Here is a 19,190-nt window from a genome sequence, read left to right as displayed (position 1 = left end):
GTATTTAACTCCTACCTAAACTTAAGGCATCCACGATCTGGTTGCTCCGTCAAAGCGGCGGCAAACTCTGACACCATATCAATCAAAGTTTACAAGTTTGTCTTACTCACAAATGTCATCAGAAAATGGTATATAGTGCTTCAAACTTCTATACCAGCATTACGTTAATAACATTGCCTTTAAAAATTTGGATTATGGTGTAGAATCATCATAGATGACTATGGTATTGTCACGTGGAATAAAAAAGGTTTCTTCAAAGGATAAAAAATACAACTTTTATGGAAGAAAAACTATCTTGAAGAATCATAGCTTTGTCTAAACTATTGATTCATCATTTCATGTCGACTTAGATGTTTTTATAAACTTTAACTTTCATATCATTCTAAGTTCTATCGCATGAACTTTGCATTAAAAATATCAACGAATATTTTAATAAATTAATATTTTTGAAATATTTATAAAAAGTCAAAAATAATATTAGAAAAGATACATGTAGTTTTTAAATAAATAAAAGATAAAGTTTAGTGGTATCTTTTTTAGTAATTTAGCAAAAAAAGAAAAAGAAAAAACCGAAATAAGTATTCATTCACGTGCCTGTAAGGGAGACAACACGTCAGCATCAGATCGATAGGAATAATATAATAAAAGATTTCCCATTCTATTTTTTTCGTCTTTCTTCTTATTTTCATTCTTTTTTCTATCATTGTCTCCCAAAAACAAGCAGAAATATAAAAGATACTTTTACGTTCACTTTTGTTGATTTATTTTCTAACCGATGTTCTTTTATACTTTTAAAACATTCATTTTAGTTTTTGCATTACCATAGAACTTTAAATATTACAGTTACGGTTTAAGAAATTTAAATGAAGAAACTAAAATGATTATTTTTTAAAATTACATAGACAAAGATAAAAACAGATCAAATACAATGACGGAAGGTATCCCCAATTTGCGAGAACAATTAAAAATAACTCTACTAAATTTTATTTCACAGCAAATTTTTCAATGCAGTGACAAAGACTTAAATCTTGTAGTATCTACTGCCACAAAGTCTTGTGTTCGAGCGCTTCACATGAATCGTGGATCCCTTTCAAAACTATGCCAACCATAAGGAATCAAGAAAAGTGCTGTACTCATGAGTTATTTTTCACTTTTCTCCTACACATTGCAAACAACGATTGAAGAGAGTTGGGGATCAGAAGCACCAGTTATACAGGCACCTTTGTTTTTCAGATGCAGCAGAAAATCTCTGACTTCCTCTGTTATGACCTCCCCTGGGATTGTCACTGGAATCCCTGGTGGGTAAGGACATATCAGCTCCCCACACACTTCTCCCACGCTTTCTCTAATGTTTTCTCTTCGTTTTCTTGCAAAAAATGCATCTCTAGGATTCATCTTGATTCTGATGTCTGTAAAGGGTGCAGAAACAATAACTTTGCTTCTTCCTTCAATTCTTAGAATAGATCCATAAGAGCTCACATCCTCTAGACCTGACACCAGCCTCTGAATATCACGTTCACATATTCCAAGATTAATGACTAAAGTTACAGATTGGGTGCCAATAAGTTCACAAATGAGGCCATGATTCTTGTGTAGAATTTCATCTGCTTTGTAGCCAGACAAACCAAGTTGCTGGAACCCAATGGTGAGTCTCAATGGATCAATTGCAGGGAAGTTGGGGAAGATGGGAAGTTCTGGGATTGAGATACCTGAAATTTTAGTTATCTTTTGTTTTGCTTGGTTGGCTAAATCTATTGCCTTGTTGAAAATCTCGTCTGGGTTGTCACTTATTTGAGCTCTGGCAGCATCTAATGATGCTAAAAGTAGATAACTGGGACTTGTGCTTTGAAGTGATTGTAAAGATCTGCAAACTCTTTCTCTGTCTACAGTGTTTCCAGACATGTGCAGCATTGATGACTGAGTTAAAGAGCAGAGAACTTTGTGGGTGGATTGGACAACCAAATCAGCCCCTTGTTGGAGTGCAGAATGAGGGAGTTGAGGGTGAAATCCAAAGTGTGCCCCATGAGCCTCATCGACAATTAAGGGAATTCCATTGGAATGGCATATCTTTGAAATCTCACTCAAGTTACTGCAGATGCCATGATAGGTTGGTGAAGTGACAAAAACTGCTGATACTTTTTTACCTTCCATCTCTGAAATCTGGATTGCTCTACTTACCTGTGGAAGAAAAGAATTTAGAATAACTGGACTTTCACCACCTTAGGAAACATTAGTCTAACACGAAACTTATGTTAGTAGTGAGCTAATATTAATATTCATGAGATTCTATCTCAAAATCAATTGGCAATGAGAGGAGTAGTCTATGTCTATTATTAATCCTTGTTAGGTAATTTATTTTATCAATGTGGGAGCATGCCTTCAAGGTTGTGGTTCTTTTGACTCATCGATCTTGACCGAATCACATTTTTGGACGAATGCTCGTTTGACCTTTTTGGCTTTTATACCATATTAATATTCATGGGTTCCATGTCTATTATAAATCGTTGTTTGGTCTCTTATTTTACCAATGCAGGATCCTTAACAGCTAAGAAACATAGATATATATGGATAGACACAAGAATATGACATGTCATTTTCTAAAAGCCTAGGACACGGACACGGCAAGGACATGTTTACTAAAATATACAAATTTTTTAAAAGTATTTATTATTTTTATACCACAGGGAAATTCAAAGACACAAGTTTATGCATTTTTATGCTTTGAAAAAAGAGTTTGATGTATTTCCCTCTCAAAATTTATCAATTTTGTCATACTATTTATGTCTATTTCTAATGCTTAACAATCGTTCTATACGTGCCTAACAAGTGTCGAAACCATATTCACATTGTACAGCTAGTAGGTGACATACATCTATTAAAGCTAACAAGTACGCGATACGTGTCCAACAAATGTTGGAGCGTCCATACTTCTTAGGTAGCAAGCAATTTAGATTGTGAATTGATATCATTAAGATTTAACACTTCCAAGTTCTAACCATTGTTCCTTGCTTACCTGTGATGGGGTGACGCCACCGGCAATGTCCCAGTTGGAATCATATTCAGGCATTATGTATACAGGTTTTGCACCAGAAAACACCAAAGCAGAAATGGCTGATACATGGGAGTTTCTAGGAAGAATTATATGTTCCCCTGGGGAACAAGTTGCCATGATGGCAGCTTGAATTCCACTGGTGGTTCCTCCAACGAGGAACCATGTCTCTGAGGCTCCAAAAAGCTGTGCTGCTTCCTGAAGTGCTTCTAAAATTGGGCCCTCAGGACGGAACAGGTTGTCCAGCTCTGGAAACTGAGGCAAATCATGCATAAATGGTTTCAGACCAATGAGCTGAGTTAATGATGATGGTGCTGCTCGCCCTCTGTTGTGTCCTGGAAAGTGAAAATCAGCTGCATTTTGTTCAGCTGAGACTTTCAGTGCTCTAATCAGAGGAGGGTCACTACTTTCCTGGAATCTTGGAGAATCTCTGGCATTTTGATTTTGCTTTTTGCTTGACCTATCTTGATTGTTGTTTGGCTTTGTTTCCAGCAGGAAAATTGAAGAATACAATCTTGGGAAACATGAAACATTTTCTGATCTTCAATATGGATTGATGACATGCAATATCTAAGGGTTCGTTTGGTAACGTTCATGTTTTCTATTTCTTGTTCCTGTTTGTCATTTTTAGGAAAACATACATGTTTGCTAACTTATCTCATTTCTTGTTTCTAAAATTTGAGAACGTTTACTTTTACGTCTGGAGAGGAGAACGTTACTAAAGAGACCCTAATTTGACATATATGTTCTTTATTTCTTAGACTGATAATGCATTAGAATTAGATTAATGATTTCACCTTTTTCAAGTGAAATACATGTAAAAAGTAAAGTAAATCCTGTATTTTCTTTCATCTTGGTTTAGGAATCAATAAACTTAACAAGATATTTAATCACACTGTTAACAATTGAGGCACAATTATTGTACCACTCAATGTCAAAACAAAGTGATTTGACCTTTTTCCGGAAAAAAGGCAATTGATGTGTGTTTTATTAGGAACTCAATCCAAGATTTGGGACCCCAATGTCTTAAATGCCAATCAAGGGTTAATCTAAGTAGGTCCCGAGAAAACGTGTGGCCTCGAGTCCCTCTCAATATTAAAATCTAAAGTTAGGTACACAAGTTGCTCATTTAGAGATATGTTTATCATACCTAAAAAGATGTCGGAAAAAGGAGAAGATGCCGAAAAAAGAAAAAATGTAATATCAATTTCCAATGGTTCATTGGTCCAAAACAACTAGAGTTAATTGAGAGGTAACACGTTCAAATTAGTAATTCGTACGTATTTTCTTTCAGATTCTCTCTTCTTTCCAAGTGAATCACACCTACCTTTCCCTCTTTTCTCACATCCAACTTTCGACTTTAACCTTTGAATCTCTCACTTATTAAATACTTTCTAAATTTCAACGACCTATTAAACACAAACCTCATTATTTCTTTCCTTTTTTAGAAGAAACACTAACTTAGACGTGATTTAACCATAAATAAATGTTCAACTTGGAGTTGGGGTTGGGCATAATTAACATCTAATGGTCAAGAGAAATTAAATTAATAATAATAATAATTATTATTATTATTATTATTAGGAGTGTACTGACCTGACGAACACTGAAATATGATTTTCTTCTTGGGCTGTTGAAAGTGCAGCCATGAGCAAATCTAAATACAGCATCCATGGAAGCAGAACAAAGAACTCAAGTTTTTCCTTATTGAATTTCCAGCTTCCTCTGCCGATTATTGTATATATAGGAAACTGCAACTGCAAGAGGATGAGCTTTTAATTAAAACAATTAATAAGATGAAACTTACAAGTTATATGTTAGGTAAGATAGCACCACCTACCAAAGTACGAAAGTCGCGAAATAAACTTAAGATGTGATTGGGAATCACTGGTGCTATTTCCATATTGATCATGTTTGGTAAATTAGAAAATTGATTTTAAGAAAACTTTAAATCAACTTTAATCGATTTTTAAGGTATTATTTAGATGGTGCATTTGGAAGTGATTTTGAAAAAATAAATTTAAATATAGTTGATTTCTTTTTATTGATACCTTAAAAATCAATTTAAAGTGACTTTAGAGTTTCTTAAAATCAAATTTTTAACTCGCCAAATATGCTAATGGAAAGAAAAATGCTTTTGACAGCGAAAAAAAAAAAATTGATTTTAAGGCTAAATTATAAAGAGCACTCTTCAATTTTGCCTTTTGTTTTAAAAATAATGGGGATATTCTTTTAAAAGTTTCAATTATAAAGAAAAAGATTTGTCGAGAAAAAAATTTGTCAAAAAACAAAGACAATGACAGTTTTCAGAAGAAGATCAAAAAAAGATTTCCCTTTCAATTATTGGCAAAAGAAGATCATTTCCCTTTCTAGATTGTTAACTTTTTGTCGTTTTCATTATTTTTCCTATAAGGATCTCAGATAAAGGAGAAATCCAGTACGTTTTAAAAGATTTATTTTAATTATTGTATTCTTAAAATCTCTATTTTAATCTTTATTTTTTTTTAAGAAGTGACAAGTTTTACAGGTAAAGAAATTTTTTTTTTAAGAAATTTAATTAGTGAAGTGTCGTATTAAAATTATGATCAAAAGAATTGAGATAGAAATTGATTTAAAGAAATTAAAATACTCACTTTCTAAATGTGTATGAAAAATAAAAATAGGCATTTCAAACATACATGACTAAAATGAATGAATTACACTGAAAAATACACGGACAAAAATGAATTAAAGTAAACCTAAATTAATTTAAAAGATGAGGTATTTACATTTTGCCAGAAGAATTCAAAAACAGCCATACCAAATTTTATGTTAAACATTTGTTTCTTTTCTCACAATTTTTGAACAAAGTCTAGTCGCAATAGTTTGTTTCATGTTTTGTGGACTGTTAGCTTACTCTATATTCTCTTCTCCTTCTCCTTCTCCTTCGAGTCTTGCGCGGTTTGTCAAAGCGAACAAAGTTGAGTAGTAATTGACATATATTTCAAATTAAGCGGATGTGAGTTTGATCTCTCACCCCATGTTGTAGTTTGGCTTGGTGACCGATGAGCAATATCTTTCTACCATTGTTTTTTAGTTTCGTTGCTTCGAAATATCTACTTTTAAATAATTAAGATATCTTTTTTTTAATTGTTATTATTATTTTTATCTCAGTGTGTCCTCATCGTTTTGAGCATATTTGAATTTGGTCTCAGGGTTTTTTTTTTTTTTTAATTTCTGGTTGTGATATATTGGTCGATTTTGTGAGTCAAAATGTTTGATCAAAATTGTGGTTTCTCTTGGATTTGTGTGAACTTTATTTGGTCTGCAAAGAATCCATGTTTGTTTGGAGGGATTTTGCTATTTAGTTGGTTTTCTGTGTATTTTTAGATCTTCTTGTGTTGTGACCAATTATCAAATCATTTAGGCCTAATTTGATAACCAATTCGTTTTTTATTTTTTATTTTTGAAAATTATGCTTGTTTGTTGATAATTTCTTCGTATTTATTAAAAAATACATTTTAAGTCAAATTTAGAAAATAAAAATAAAAACAAACGCGAAATAAATAAACACATGAACATGAATAAAAGTAGTATTTACAAGTTTGATTTTCAAAAACATAAAACAAAATGCAAAATAGTTATCAAACGAGGAAAGTTTAAAGGAATTTCCACCTCCAACCAATTGAGGCATAATTAATGTGCCACTCAAAACAAGCGATTAGAGGAATTTTTTACAAGGATATCGTAAACATAGTTTGATGCTGAGAGTTCACATAACATAGCATCCGCGTAATCTGTCACATTCTAAGACCCAGTTTCAAACTTGCTCCGAGAAGTGCCTTGACGCACCACAACCACTACTTCTCGACCTCAAACCCCAATTTTGGCTAAACTCAAAATGGTGAGTCTGAGAAACCCTGAAGCTTGAACCCAAATTTTATTAATAAAAATGTGAAGGAAATATTTTGATGTTAGTTGGATCAAATTGTTTTCCAGCTAATTTTCACCACTTATCTAGATTTTTATTTCAGACTGTTTTACAATAGTTATCGTCAAAGGTTTTGATAAAGGCCCTTTCTTTCAAATTTCAGATGGATTACCTAAACCTTCGCATAATTTTAAGCTTATTTGGTATCACTTTAAATAAACCCTAAAGGAGACTCCCTCATAGATTAGACATCATTGATAGTTCGATCATCCACTCCACAATTGTTGAACTAAAAGGAAAGAAAAGACCATTTACACCGTTATTCAATATGGGCTCATAGCAACAATTGTTTTAATGATTAAATTTGAAAAATTGACGTATTACAAATAAATCTATAAATATAATAAATTCATGCTTAGCGGATTGTACTAAAAAAATTTCCAACAAAATTTTAGGTGACCGAAAGCTACCATATATTATTTCATTATTCAATGATTTGTTAGGAAACAATTTTGTAATGCAATCCTTGAGAAAACAAAAGATAAGACATTGGGAGAAATTATTTTTTTCCCCTGGAATTACTAATTATTGTGGTATTATTTCTTTTACCTCAATTAAATTGTAACAAAATTATCAAGGGACGACAAAAGCTCACTTTGATGTGGAAGCATAACCTCAAATATTAAAGAGACATCATATTATAATGTAAATTGACCAATTTCATTTTTCTTACCAAGTAATTGCACCTACCTTAAGGATGTCCATTTTCCCACGTGTCCACCCTAAACGAGGCATAAAATCCCGGATTAAACATTGGGAATTAAGCAATTAATTATAAATTTATTTTAAAAAATTATTTAATTAAGAAATATTAAAAGAAAGAAAAATCAGAAATAATTCTCCATGGGAAGATGGAGAATTAATGGGGTTGGGAAGCCTTCCTTGTCCCTACCCTGTGAACCCCTACTCGGTTTTAAGATTTTGTTACATAATAACATATCTCCAAGAGCTATTTGGTTTTGCTCTACAAAGCCCTGCCAAATAAAATTTCTACTCTTTTTGCATAACAATCTTTAAACACACCTTTCAGGCCAAATTTACCAACAAATATGTGCTTTTACCCGTAATAGAAAGATAGAACTTTTACATAAATAGCATAATCTAAATCAAACTCAAATGTATATGTAACAAAAAGGAAAGAAAAAAAACACACATCTCTTAAACAATCATTTCATCTGACATTTCTTTTTTCTTTCTTGAAAGAAATATCTAATAAAATGTTTAGATGAAATCAAACGGGTATTTTGTTGGTGGAGAAATGATTGGGAGTTGGAATTGTTTGTCATAATGGGAAGGATGATATAACATAGCCAGAGCCATAGCCAACAGAGACGGAGGAAGAAAATAAAAGGGAAAAAAAATGGATAATCTCACCTGTCAGGTTCAAAGGTTTGGCGTACAGTTCTGATGGGGGAAATTGAATGGAAGTAGACTTGGTCAACTTGTGAGCCACCCATTTTGTTTTTGTAGGACACAATATTCTCGTAGCCTTTCCTCCTATTCTTAGAGTCCTTGCCCTTCTCTCTCTGTTTCCTCTGTTTCCTTCTTTCTTCAATGCCATCAAAATTCCATCACACCTTCAACCATTCCCTAGCCCCATCGCACCACCACCAACAACGACCTCCCCTTCTCAATTCCAACGCCACCGCCGTCTGAAAGGGCGCGCCTGCTGCTGCTGCTGCTGGCGCCCTCGCGTGTTCATATGATCGAAAATATGGCACGCCCATGTCCGCCGCCGGGCACCATCACCATCACCATCACCACCATCATTCTACTTTTAGTTTCTTTGGAACCCACAATTGGCGCTCCCGACGACGAGGCGCTTCTCAAATTCAAAGGTTCTTTGGAAATTGGCAATGATGCGTTGGCCAGTTGGGCCGCCGGCTCCCCCCCTTGCTCCGGCGACAAGGGGAATTGGGTCGGTATTCTTTGCGAGAAGGGAAACGTTTGGGGATTGAAGCTTGAAAATATGGGGCTCAAGGGCACTGTTGACATCGAGTCGCTAGAGGGGGCGCCCCAATTGAGGACCATCAGCCTTATGGGCAATGATTTTGAGGGCCCTCTCCCGGATGTCAAGAGACTTGGGGCTTTGAAGTCTCTGTATCTCTCACGAAACCGTTTCTCCGGGGAGATTCCCGGGGATAAATTCTCCAGTATGCTGTCTTTGAAGAAGGTGCATTTGGCTCAGAACCAGCTTGAGGGTCAGATTCCATGGTCCCTCGTGGAACTCCCTCGCCTCATGGAGTTGAGGCTTGAAGGAAACAAGTTTTCAGGACAAATTCCTAATTTTCACCAGAAGGGATTGAAGTCCTTTAATATCTCCAACAACAATCAACTTCATGGCCCGATCCCATCAGCCCTCGCCCAGATCGATCCAACCTCCTTTTCAGGTCTGTTTTCTTTTCTTTTCTTTTGGGTTCTTGTTCTGTTTTTTAATTTTGTAATGTGTTCTAAGAAGCAAGCAAATTGTGGCCTCCTACGAGCAGGGGATGATGGTTTATGTGGACCACCACTTAATAAATCATGCAACACTCAGAAGATGCCATCAATTGCAAGCATCGTCATGGTTTCAATAGCTGTGACCGCGGCTCTCCTTGCCATTGGTGCCGGAATAGTCATCCTCAGCCGTAGGAACCAATCATCTCCCTCCATAGAGGATCCAGCGCAGAACAAGTCTCCAGGTGCCAATGACATGGATCCAGCAGTCGGGTCAAGATCACCGGACCGCGGTTCCAGCCACGGAAGCTTGGGTAAACGGGCCGGCGACAACGCTAAATTGTCATTTGTAAGAGAGGATTCAGAGAGGTTTGATATGTCAGACTTGCTTAAAGCCTCTGCAGAAATCCTAGGAAGTGGGTGCTTCGGTTCTTCTTATAAAGCAGCCTTGACCAACGGGCCTGTCATGGTTGTGAAGAGGTTTAAGCAAATGAACAATGTGGATAAAGAGGAATTCCAAGAACATATGAGAAGAATTGGAAGGTTAAAACACCCAAATTTGCTTCCTATCGTTGCTTACTACTACAAAAAGGAAGAAAAACTTCTCATTACAGACTATATTGAGAAGGGTAGCTTGGCTGTTCATCTTCATGGTATGTACACATTTCTCCTCCCTTCAATTCAAACCCCTAAAACACTAAATAGCTATGCCATCGTCAATCAATATTAACCTATCAAGCTTTTGAGTTCAATAATAATTTAACATCATATTTTGAGTTCAATAATGATTTAACATCATACATAGTACATACCTTGAGATGGTAGAATTATGCTCTTGTGTTCGTGAATCATGTTTCAGGGCACCAAGCAGTGGGTCAACCAGCCCTCGATTGGCCTGCACGATTGAAGATCGTGAAAGGGGTTGCAAAGGGTCTTCGGTATCTGTACACAGAGCTTCCAAGTCTGATTTCTGCTCACGGGCATCTCAAATCCTCAAATGTGCTTCTCAAGGCTTCGAACGAGCCGGTTCTTTCGGACTACGGCCTCATCCCTGTGGTGAACCAAGAACACGCCCAAGAACTAATGGTGGCCTACAAATCCCCAGAATACTCTCAGCAGGGCCGAATCACAAAGAAGACAGACGTGTGGAGCTTCGGGCTGTTGATCTTAGAGATTCTCACAGGGAAATTCCCGGCCAACTTTTTGCACCAAGGCAAGGGAGGGGATGAGGAAGATCTGGCCACTTGGGTAAAAGCCATTCCCGAAAAAGATTGGAGCACCCAAGTCTTCGATAAGGACATGGGGCCGACGAAGAACTGCGAGGCGGAGATGCTGAAGCTTCTGCGGATCGCCATGACATGTTGCGAGAGCGATTTCGAGAAGAGGCTGGATTTGCGAGAGGCTGTGGACAAAATCGAGGAGTTGAAAGAAAAAGACGGGGATGAAGATTTCTACTCCTCGTACGCCAGCGAGGCTGACATTAGGTCTTCGAGAGGACTATCTGACGAACTCAATTTCACCCTGTGAGTTGGAAAATCAGAGCTCTATCGATAAAGCACCTGTGAGACCTCCATAAAAATTGCTTGAAAATTCTAATTCTAGCTCAAGGATGATCAGAGGTTGAAGATGAAGATGTGGAGAAGGGGGCTTTTCTTCAAAGACGAGGAGGACTAGTGTATAGGTTTCGATTGAGGGTAGAATGGGAAATTAAAAAAGTGTGTTTGCTTTTGCAAGAACAATGCTTAGGAAGTTGGATACATGATAAAATTCTCTTAATTGGGTGGAAAATGGAAAAAAAAAAAAAGAAAAAGAAAAAGAAAGAATGTCATCATTCTTTGGGTGCACTACATTTTTTTTTTTTTTTTTGGTTCTAAAAAAGAAAGAATCTAATTCTAGAGAGCACCTGCACTGCGGTAGATTAGTAAAAGGCATAGAGCTGTATCATTAATTCAAACAACTTCACTAAACAATTCGTTTTCGTTTGGAACTCATTTGTGCTCCCCAATTGTAAACTCCACATAAAGTAAATAACACAAACAAATAATAATAATAATTATAATACTTTTGTTTTTATTGTTTTTAATCATCTGTGTACAATCTTACTTTTAACTTTTAACTTTTAAAACATATTTGAAAGTGATTTTAGAATATTTTAATATTTTGTTACATATGTGAAAGTATATGTGAAAATTTTACAGGTGATTTTCATATAATTGAATCTTTTGAGTGATTTTATTTTATGATCATCGAATTACTATATTCAAAAAATTATTTAACACTATTTTTTAACACTGTTTATTAAATAATTATGATTAAAAAAACATGATACATATAAATAGAAATAAAAAATTCACCCCCACAGCGGAAGATTTCAATCTATAAAATTTTGAAAGGTTATATAACTAATATGAATTATACGAACTAAATGAACTTACATAAATATCATGGTTAAATATTAAATCATAAACAATACATGAAATTTTAAAAAATAATAATGTCTATGATATAACCAAATAATTACTTATATATTTTTTGCAAAGGAATTATTTATATTTCTTTTCCTTAATTATTTATTGGTAGAATGAGTTATTTTGAAAACAAGAAATTTAAGTGTAATTGATTTTTCAAATTACAATCCAGTGATACTTTAGAAATCAATTTAAAATCATTTTTAATTTTACTAAAATCAAAATTTTTTTATCTTTCAAACATGATAAATACAAAAAAAAAATGATTTTGACAATGATAAAAATGATTTTTACCATACAAAACACATACCCAAACACATAGTTCCAATTTAGAAGTTTGTAAGGCTCATGTCAGCAATATCCCGCAAGTAATCCTTCCAAAATTACTTGCCAAACATCATCATTTCAAATGAAAGTCGTTTTGACGACAAAAGTAAAATGACTCTCAAACACGCTCTTAAATAGTTGTAAATTGGTAGAAAAATGAGCCCCAACCTCATACAAACACCTAAAAAGTGATAAAATGCACACTAACTTTCAAACTCTCAACAGAACATTTCTCCTAACACTATTCAATAACTATATCTATAATTGTAGAAATTTAGAAGGTACTTAGATTACAACAACAATCAAATGGGTCAGAAATAGCCAGGGGAAAAAATATCAGTCGTTTAAAATGAAGCAGTTTTGTGGATCAAATTCTGAGTAACCTACATCGACAAGACTGAGGCCATCAGGAGGCGCAGGAGGTGCGGTGGCACGTCGACATGTGGCATCCATCAGCCTTAATAATGCATCCTCTCCTGCACCAGCAGCTACCTCCCTGATTGCTGTCGCAACAAGCACCCGCACCATCTACAAGGTCATGATTCGATCCTTTTATGATTGGTTAAACTGCTAAAGATCAAGGATTCAACAGGACATAATAATGCCATAAAAACATGAAAGAGCAATTTCATTTGCACACGGCCTTATGGTTAATCACGCTGTTAAGACTGGGGAAATTCCTTTTCTGACATATAAGATGCTAGCTCTCAAGTTTAAGCAGTTGGAATGAAAGATTTTGATATAAATAAACAAATTTTATGTTCAGTACAATATACTCTTTAGCATAGGTGCCTGGAGATGATACCTTTCGCAAGAAGCGATTAGCGACCAGCTCAACACACATAACACTTCTTCCTACTCCTTGATCCTGTAAATACAACACCGCCACTAATTCAGATACCTAAATTTGGAGTAGCTGCATTCAAAAGCATGTCACTCACGCAAGTTGTGGGGGATGTAGTTTTGCTGAAAACCTGGCTTTTCTAGCATAGAATCAAAACCCTAATCTCTATTACAATAATTTCTATAACGTATTATAAACTTCATATTGGTTCAATATAGTTTGGACTTGTGCATCTGTTGCAGCATAGGTTCCACAGATCAGTCCAAATAAACAATTAAGCACTCTACTTAAAGTTCACATTGTTCCCAAGTTGAGGTTCAGACTCAAAGATGATCTTTGAAATTTTTTAGGTTATCCAATTTTAGATATTGAGAGAAGAGAGAGCAACCATTGTCAATAAAATCTGAAACTGCATTGAATCGAGCACATGCTACAACTAGTTTTCTTTAAAGTACTTCACGAGTTCACATTGATGACATAATGTCAAAGTAAATTTCTTCTACATTTCATCGGTTCACACTCACTTTTTAACATATTCATCTTCTGTTCTCTACGTTCTGACCCAGTAGAAAACACAATGCAAATCACATGTTACAACTCTGCAAATTCATTTTAACAAGGGGAGGAGTATAAAAGGGAAAAAGATAATCAAAGAAAAGGAGAACGTGAAGATGACCATAAGTAAGAAAATACCAAGCATGGTAGTCTAGCTTCCACTGCTCGTGCATGGTAAAGAAAACACTCGGTAGGTGGACCTCTGCAAAGGAGGATAGTTGCCATTAGTACACGTCAGAAAGTTCTGAACATCATCCTGTCGTTGATAAGACAGTTGGAGGAAAAAAGATACGAGCAAGCACATCAATCACATCAATGAAAAGTTGACTTGTAAACTTTATAACTGACTTTGTTTAGTCAGCCTTCAGACTAGCTATCCTAATCATATCTACAATCAAAAGAAATCGATATGATGAAAAGTACAAAAGGGGAGACAGAAGCCCCAATGAAGGACCTAAAAAAACTGTTAAAAGGAAGAGTCGACTTCATTAGGTGGGTAAGTACACAGGCTTGAACAAAGCATATCAAGTTGATGCTTAACTTTGTCATTGACCATGTCTCCTACTTTTCCTTATTTTTACTCGAGAAAAACCTGCTGTTCCTTTCTATCCACAGGTCCTAGAAAATAGCAGAGATGGGATTCATCCATTTTCACCTTCCTATAAACAGATTCTAAAAAAATTCAAAAAAGTGACTAATGAATAGAAGGAAAACGCTTGATAGACTTAATGATCAGAAATTGTAATGCTAGTACTCTAAAATGAATTGGAAAATATGAGCTCCCAAATAACCTCTAAACATTTCTCAACTCCTGAGAACACTGCCCCTATTTCTTTCAAGCCAAATTTTCCAAGAAAAAATAACCTCCATGAGTCTCGGCTTTCTTTTTGAATGAATTGACCCCATAGAAGCAGAAGCAAATCTTTAAGAATCAAGGGAAGACACCGATGAAGTCAAAAGTTACTAGAAGAAACCTCCATACATGCCAGGAGAAAGAGCAAGGTCAAACTTATATTGATTGGAAGGCACGGTCAAACACGCAACGCAATTGCAAAACAAAAGTTTGACATACATGAGTCAATGAAATCTACATAAATTTCTGATCGAAAGCTATTAGTAAATAGAAAATCCAAGAAATAACTTATATTCAACTGAATAAGATTTACAGTCAATAAGAATTAAAAACAAATATTTTTTTTATTAGAATGGATTAAATAATAAATATTATTGAAACAAAAGTAAAACTAATTAATAATGATACTCAAACTAGAAGCTATAGTAACTACAAAAAATGCCAATAGTTGATTCAATTTATGGTTCTCACTCATTTCTTGATGCTTTGGTGTCACGTGCAAACATCTTGTATGACAATAACTTTCCTTCTAGTTTCCTTAGTAGTCGGTTAACCCTCCTTACACTAAATGTTTGAGGCTTATCATCTGATGCAAGCTCCTCATTTTGACTGAGGACCAAGTTATCCAGAATCTCATCCTTGAATTCACCATTCAAGGCTTCAATTTTATTATAATTTTCCTCTTCTCTACAGTTTTCTGCGTCTTCTCCAATTGCGAAATCTGGTTCCATATTCTCTCCATCTTTGAGAGGGAAAATATACAGATATCGCCTCCATTTAGCAGAAAAATTTGGGTGGAAGTTACGAGACACCTACAGGAGTAAGTTATTGAGCAGTTACATGTATTTGAAAGAGAGAGACAAGCAAAATTGAAAGTTAAATAAACACCAAGTTATTCTGCAACAATATTAGAGCTAGACAGTGGAACCACATTCATTTACAATGCCACATTTCATGGAAAACCAGCATGTTACCTGAGAAACAGACAAGACTCTGAGTTTTCTGGGAGCTGCACTATTGATCGAATCTTCAATGTCTAGAGGTTTAACATCCGTGCGCCAAGTATCTACAAGTGATGTGAGTTTAAATGAATTCAGATATTGGTTCTCTAAAATTAGAAAATAATAATAAAAATAAAGTGGATGAAGTCAGAAAGAGATACAGAACTGTTCACCTCCGAAGGAAATTTGACACAAAAGATGGAAAGAAATAGCAATAACTCAAATACTTTTGTGGAAGAAATAAAAGCAAAGGTATGTTGTAATTGCATTTTTCTTAATAAGGAAACATATAACATATATTTATGTTAAAGAACTCAAACCAAAAGAAACGCAGTTCAGACAAGATTCAGAAGTTAACATAAAGGGTTATAAGTATTGTAAAAAAACTATGGTCTGGAGACAAATGTGTCGAAAGAAAAAATAAAACATAGCCTTGTACATCAAATGTCCAAGTAGTTTGGATGTCCGGCTTGAATTCTATTATTGGCATTGAGAAAATTTAATCTTCTATGCCAACTTTCCTTTTCATATAGCATCAGATAAGGATTTCTGCAAAGGGTATAAAGAAATGCACTCCAAGTTCCATGCTGCAGAACTACTTGAATTGATCATCAGTGATGGGTATCTAGGTCAAACCTTCTAAACAATAAGCTCCTAAAGATTGGCCTAATTAAGATACAGTGGGTGTTGTACAAAGTTTTTGGCTACTTTATGAGGTATTTGACCGGAGAGGAACAATACAACTTTTAGGGGTGGAGAAATCCATGGAGTTTGTTTGGGATCTTATTAGGTTTAATACTTCCTAGTGGGGTTTTAGGGCCTTTTGTAATTATCAACAATATAACTTTTAGGGGTGGAGAGATCCGTGGAGTTTGTTTGGAATCTTTAGGTTTAATACTTCCTAGTGGGGTTTGGCAGGGCCTTTTGTAATTATCAGTCAGGTGTTATTCTTTTGGATTTAAGCCTTTTTTGTAGTAGTCGTCCTCTGGGCTGTTTGTTTTTCTTCTTTTCATTTTTCTCAATCAAAGCATGGTTTCATATTAAAAATTAAAATTTTAAAAATTAAAAATCTTACTCTGGCTACTTTTTATCGGAATTTCCTTCCTGGATTTAATTCCAGTGTTGCACCTCCCACTGATTATTTAAAAGGAAAAAAATTATGAGGTTTTAATCAAGAAACGAGTTATATAACATTAAACATAGACTATGCACCACTCCTGTTTTAATACTGCTCACTTTTAAGAAGTATTTTGAGCGTACCTTTCAATTCTTTGGGTATAGAGCAGTTGGAACAGAGTTATCAATTTGAGTGTTTTAGTGAAGCACCGCAAAAGTGGAGTTTATATCAAACGGATGAGACAAAGCAATTAATGGTTATCCATCAGCAACTATCAGAGTTGTCGAGAAATAATATAAATAGATAAAATTTATTGTAATCTAAGAGTTCGTTTTTTATTTAGAGATAGAATCTAAGAAAAATAAAGCAAAGTTGTGGAATTAAATATCTAAACAAGCACAAAATCATGTCAACGAAGATTTAAAAATTTAACATACAGAATGAGCAAACTTGTCGCAGAGCTGTCACCCCTTTGTCAGTGCGCCCAGCAACCACAGCACATCCTTCTAGTGGTAAGCATCTATCTTTCAGCAGCTGAGCTTTCTTCTCATCTACAAATTTCCCAAGAGATTTTTCTACCAAACTGCCGAAGGATATGTGAGGCAATGCAAAAGTAATTTAATAAAAAGAGTAGCAGATATCCATGCAAATAGACGTGATCCTCCAATATACAGGAGTCTTTGCCATCTCTAGACTGAAATCGAACTATTTATACATCAAAAGATATTAAGATATTACTTGAAGCTGTTATACTACTACTGGAAGGAGATACATGAAAGGTGAGATTAATATGGTCAATTGATCTAATCTGGACATTGTCCTCAAGAGGAAAGTTTCACTCGAAATGGAGGTATGGGATATTCAATTGTATCTCTAGTACTGACTTCTCAAACTTTTTTTAACACTTGCAAATACTTATCGGTTCTTCAATTTAAAAGACTTTATAATAAAAACTAAAAAGAACAACGCTAGCTTCAAAATCTTCCAATTGTATATGTTTATTACTTGTGCATGTGGTTTCAGGAAACAAGCTTACCCTTGAACAGTATTCAAGCCTGGCTGCTTTTGCCATCCATCAAAAGAATTTCCATGGTAGGAGAGAACAATCTTAAATGTTGCCCTTGCCCACCTCCCAGTCTTATCTTTAACTGAAGCTCTATTTAACTCTGATGTGTTGTAAATCAATGGAATCTCAGCATCATTATGATCATGAACTGTCTGCGGATGAAGTACTATACACAATAAATAAATAAATCAATGATACCTTCTTCTTTCGTGCTGAAAGATAATTATGGAACAAAATTTTCATACTCATTTCTCCTAATTCTAATCAACCAATAAAACAATATTTAAAAAATGATTATGATCAACTAATCAAATAAAACAATTGGTAGCACATGATTGATTAAATAGAACTCCAAATCCAAGCGAAACTCAGAACAAACACACACTGGAAAATGTGACAGCGATTGAAAGTATTAGATGGCAAGCATTATTTTAAAGACCAGATAATGTGAACAAAAAGAAATACGATTCCTTAGGATTTAGGAAGCCGTACTACAAATGAATTATCCTCTCTATTTTCTACTAACTTGATTGCAAAAAGAAGACATATAAATGTTTTAAACTACTCTTCGGACTGCTTTGCTTGAAGCAAAAGAAAGTAACCCTAGAAACTAATATCACCAGGTAGTTAAAACTTATCCAACGCGGTTAGAACATTATAATGAAAGTGGCATTAAACATAGTCCTGGTTCACATTGCTGTTGCTTTATACAGAAAGAAGAAAGAAGTTTAAAGAAAACGTTGATATTGGAGACTCACCTTCACCTCAGTTCCAAACAATGAGGACGGAGAGAATCTTCCATTAACAGCATGAAAATAAAAATCAAGCACTTCTTGCCACGGCCTTCCATACATGAGTTGGTAGCTTTCCCTGCACAAAAGCATAAGAACAGCTTGATCGATAGCCTTCTCATATTCAGATTTAATTACTACAAAAAAAAAAAAGCGAAGTTCTCATCGCAACAGAATTTTAGTCGAAACACTTCAAAAGAAATCTCAAATCAAACAAACTGGCGGATAACGTAGATGGACGAAAGAAAAACCTGGCGGTCCATCTAGCATTTCTGCAGCGATCAGTGTGATTGTAATGGAGATAATCCTTTTGCGGAGCTCGATTCTCCATCAGAAACTTGCAACCGAAATCGGCACTTGATACAAGTCTAGCCCTCGGATTTGGTATCATAACCACCGCTCTGAGAGGACGACCGGGACCGTATTGCAGTTGCAGGTGCAGCCGCCGCCGCAGCAACGACGAGACTGTAAAATCCACGTAATATGTTGCAGTTGAGCAGATGAAAATGGACAGGCCCATGTTGGTCCAGCTGGAAGGACTAGGCCTGAACTTACTCACGTCGCTCGTTTTGGGCCGAGGAAAGTAAGCTTCAAGCCCAGCTCAGCCCAATAAAAAAGACGCCCTTGGTAGAGCCCATTAATATGATTGTTGGTGGAATAATTTCTTTTTTTTTTTTAAGTAAACATGTCGGGAGGGTTCGAACTCACGATCT

The 19,190-nt window shown here is 35.3% G+C and overlaps 3 protein-coding genes and 1 long non-coding RNA gene across 7 annotated transcripts; 1 reads left to right on the top strand and 3 right to left on the bottom strand.

Moving 5' to 3' along the window:
• Positions 1 to 864: 864 nt before the first annotated feature.
• Positions 865 to 4,791, bottom strand: LOC111006813 (uncharacterized). The gene is made up of 3 exons (XM_022278889.2): positions 4,646 to 4,791; positions 3,014 to 3,563; positions 865 to 2,178 (listed from the first exon to the last, which is right to left on the bottom strand). Exons 1-3 carry the CDS (start codon positions 4,717 to 4,719, stop codon positions 1,159 to 1,161), a joined length of 1,644 nt encoding a protein of 547 aa, XP_022134581.1. The 5' UTR covers positions 4,720 to 4,791; the 3' UTR covers positions 865 to 1,158.
• A 3,292-nt stretch (positions 4,792 to 8,083) lies between these two features.
• Positions 8,084 to 10,410, bottom strand: LOC148210560 (uncharacterized). The gene is made up of 2 exons (XR_015791604.1): positions 10,268 to 10,410; positions 8,084 to 9,916 (listed from the first exon to the last, which is right to left on the bottom strand). It is a non-coding gene; the product is annotated as an uncharacterized LOC148210560 (long non-coding RNA).
• On the top strand, positions 8,722 to 11,538 carry PRK1 (Leucine-rich repeat protein kinase family protein). 2 transcript variants are annotated; one of them, XM_022279703.2, is made up of 3 exons: positions 8,722 to 9,409; positions 9,506 to 10,108; positions 10,315 to 11,538. In XM_022279703.2, exons 1-3 carry the CDS (start codon positions 8,722 to 8,724, stop codon positions 10,980 to 10,982), a joined length of 1,959 nt encoding a protein of 652 aa, XP_022135395.1. In that variant the 3' UTR covers positions 10,983 to 11,538. The 2 variants fall into 2 exon arrangements, with proteins under 2 accessions (XP_022135395.1, XP_022135394.1); XM_022279702.2 differs by having other exon boundaries at positions 8,722 to 10,108.
• Positions 11,539 to 12,274: 736 nt separating this feature from the next.
• On the bottom strand, positions 12,275 to 18,961 carry LOC111007251 (Pseudouridine synthase family protein). 3 transcript variants are annotated; one of them, XR_002600973.2, is made up of 10 exons: positions 18,729 to 18,961; positions 18,445 to 18,556; positions 17,657 to 17,838; positions 17,058 to 17,203; positions 15,477 to 15,568; positions 14,974 to 15,314; positions 13,788 to 13,851; positions 13,619 to 13,693; positions 13,056 to 13,118; positions 12,702 to 12,778 (listed from the first exon to the last, which is right to left on the bottom strand). XR_002600973.2 is itself a non-coding variant. In XM_022279547.2 (9 exons), exons 1-9 carry the CDS (start codon positions 18,866 to 18,868, stop codon positions 12,587 to 12,589), a joined length of 1,332 nt encoding a protein of 443 aa, XP_022135239.1. In that variant the 5' UTR covers positions 18,869 to 18,958; the 3' UTR covers positions 12,275 to 12,586. The 3 variants fall into 3 exon arrangements, 2 of the variants coding, with proteins under 2 accessions (XP_022135239.1, XP_022135240.1); XM_022279547.2 differs by lacking the exon at positions 13,619 to 13,693 and having other exon boundaries at positions 12,275 to 12,778; positions 18,729 to 18,958; XM_022279548.2 differs by lacking the exon at positions 13,619 to 13,693 and having other exon boundaries at positions 12,678 to 12,817.
• Between the last annotated feature and the right edge of the window lie 229 nt (positions 18,962 to 19,190).

This window comes from Momordica charantia, assembly GCF_013281855.1.
Source record: "Momordica charantia cultivar OHB3-1 chromosome 6 unlocalized genomic scaffold, Mcharantia_2.0 BLBB01000006.1, whole genome shotgun sequence".
In the NCBI taxonomy this organism is placed as follows: domain Eukaryota; kingdom Viridiplantae; phylum Streptophyta; class Magnoliopsida; order Cucurbitales; family Cucurbitaceae; genus Momordica; species Momordica charantia.
This window is presented reverse-complemented; position numbering and strand designations above follow the sequence as displayed.

Excerpts from the sequence above, each read along its gene's own strand:
- LOC111006813 (XM_022278889.2), bottom strand. The coding sequence starts at position 4,719 with ATGCTGTATTTAGATTTGCTCATGGCTGCACTTTCAACAGCCCAAGAA. Across the intron at positions 3,564-4,645 it reads CATATTTCAGTGTTCGTCAG|ATTGTATTCTTCAATTTTCC; the intron begins GTCAGTACACTC and ends ATGTTTCCCAAG. Across the intron at positions 2,179-3,013 it reads GTGGCGTCACCCCATCACAG|GTAAGTAGAGCAATCCAGAT; the intron begins GTAAGCAAGGAA and ends TTTCTTCCACAG.
- PRK1 (XM_022279702.2), top strand. The coding sequence starts at position 8,722 with ATGATCGAAAATATGGCACGCCCATGTCCGCCGCCGGGCACCATCACC. Across the intron at positions 10,109-10,314 it reads CTTGGCTGTTCATCTTCATG|GGCACCAAGCAGTGGGTCAA; the intron begins GTATGTACACAT and ends ATCATGTTTCAG.
- LOC111007251 (XM_022279547.2), bottom strand. The coding sequence starts at position 18,868 with ATGATACCAAATCCGAGGGCTAGACTTGTATCAAGTGCCGATTTCGGT. Across the intron at positions 15,569-17,057 it reads GCGACAAGTTTGCTCATTCT|ATACTTGGCGCACGGATGTT; the intron begins GTATGTTAAATT and ends CATCACTTGTAG. Across the intron at positions 15,315-15,476 it reads GAGTCTTGTCTGTTTCTCAG|GTGTCTCGTAACTTCCACCC; the intron begins GTAACATGCTGG and ends TTACTCCTGTAG.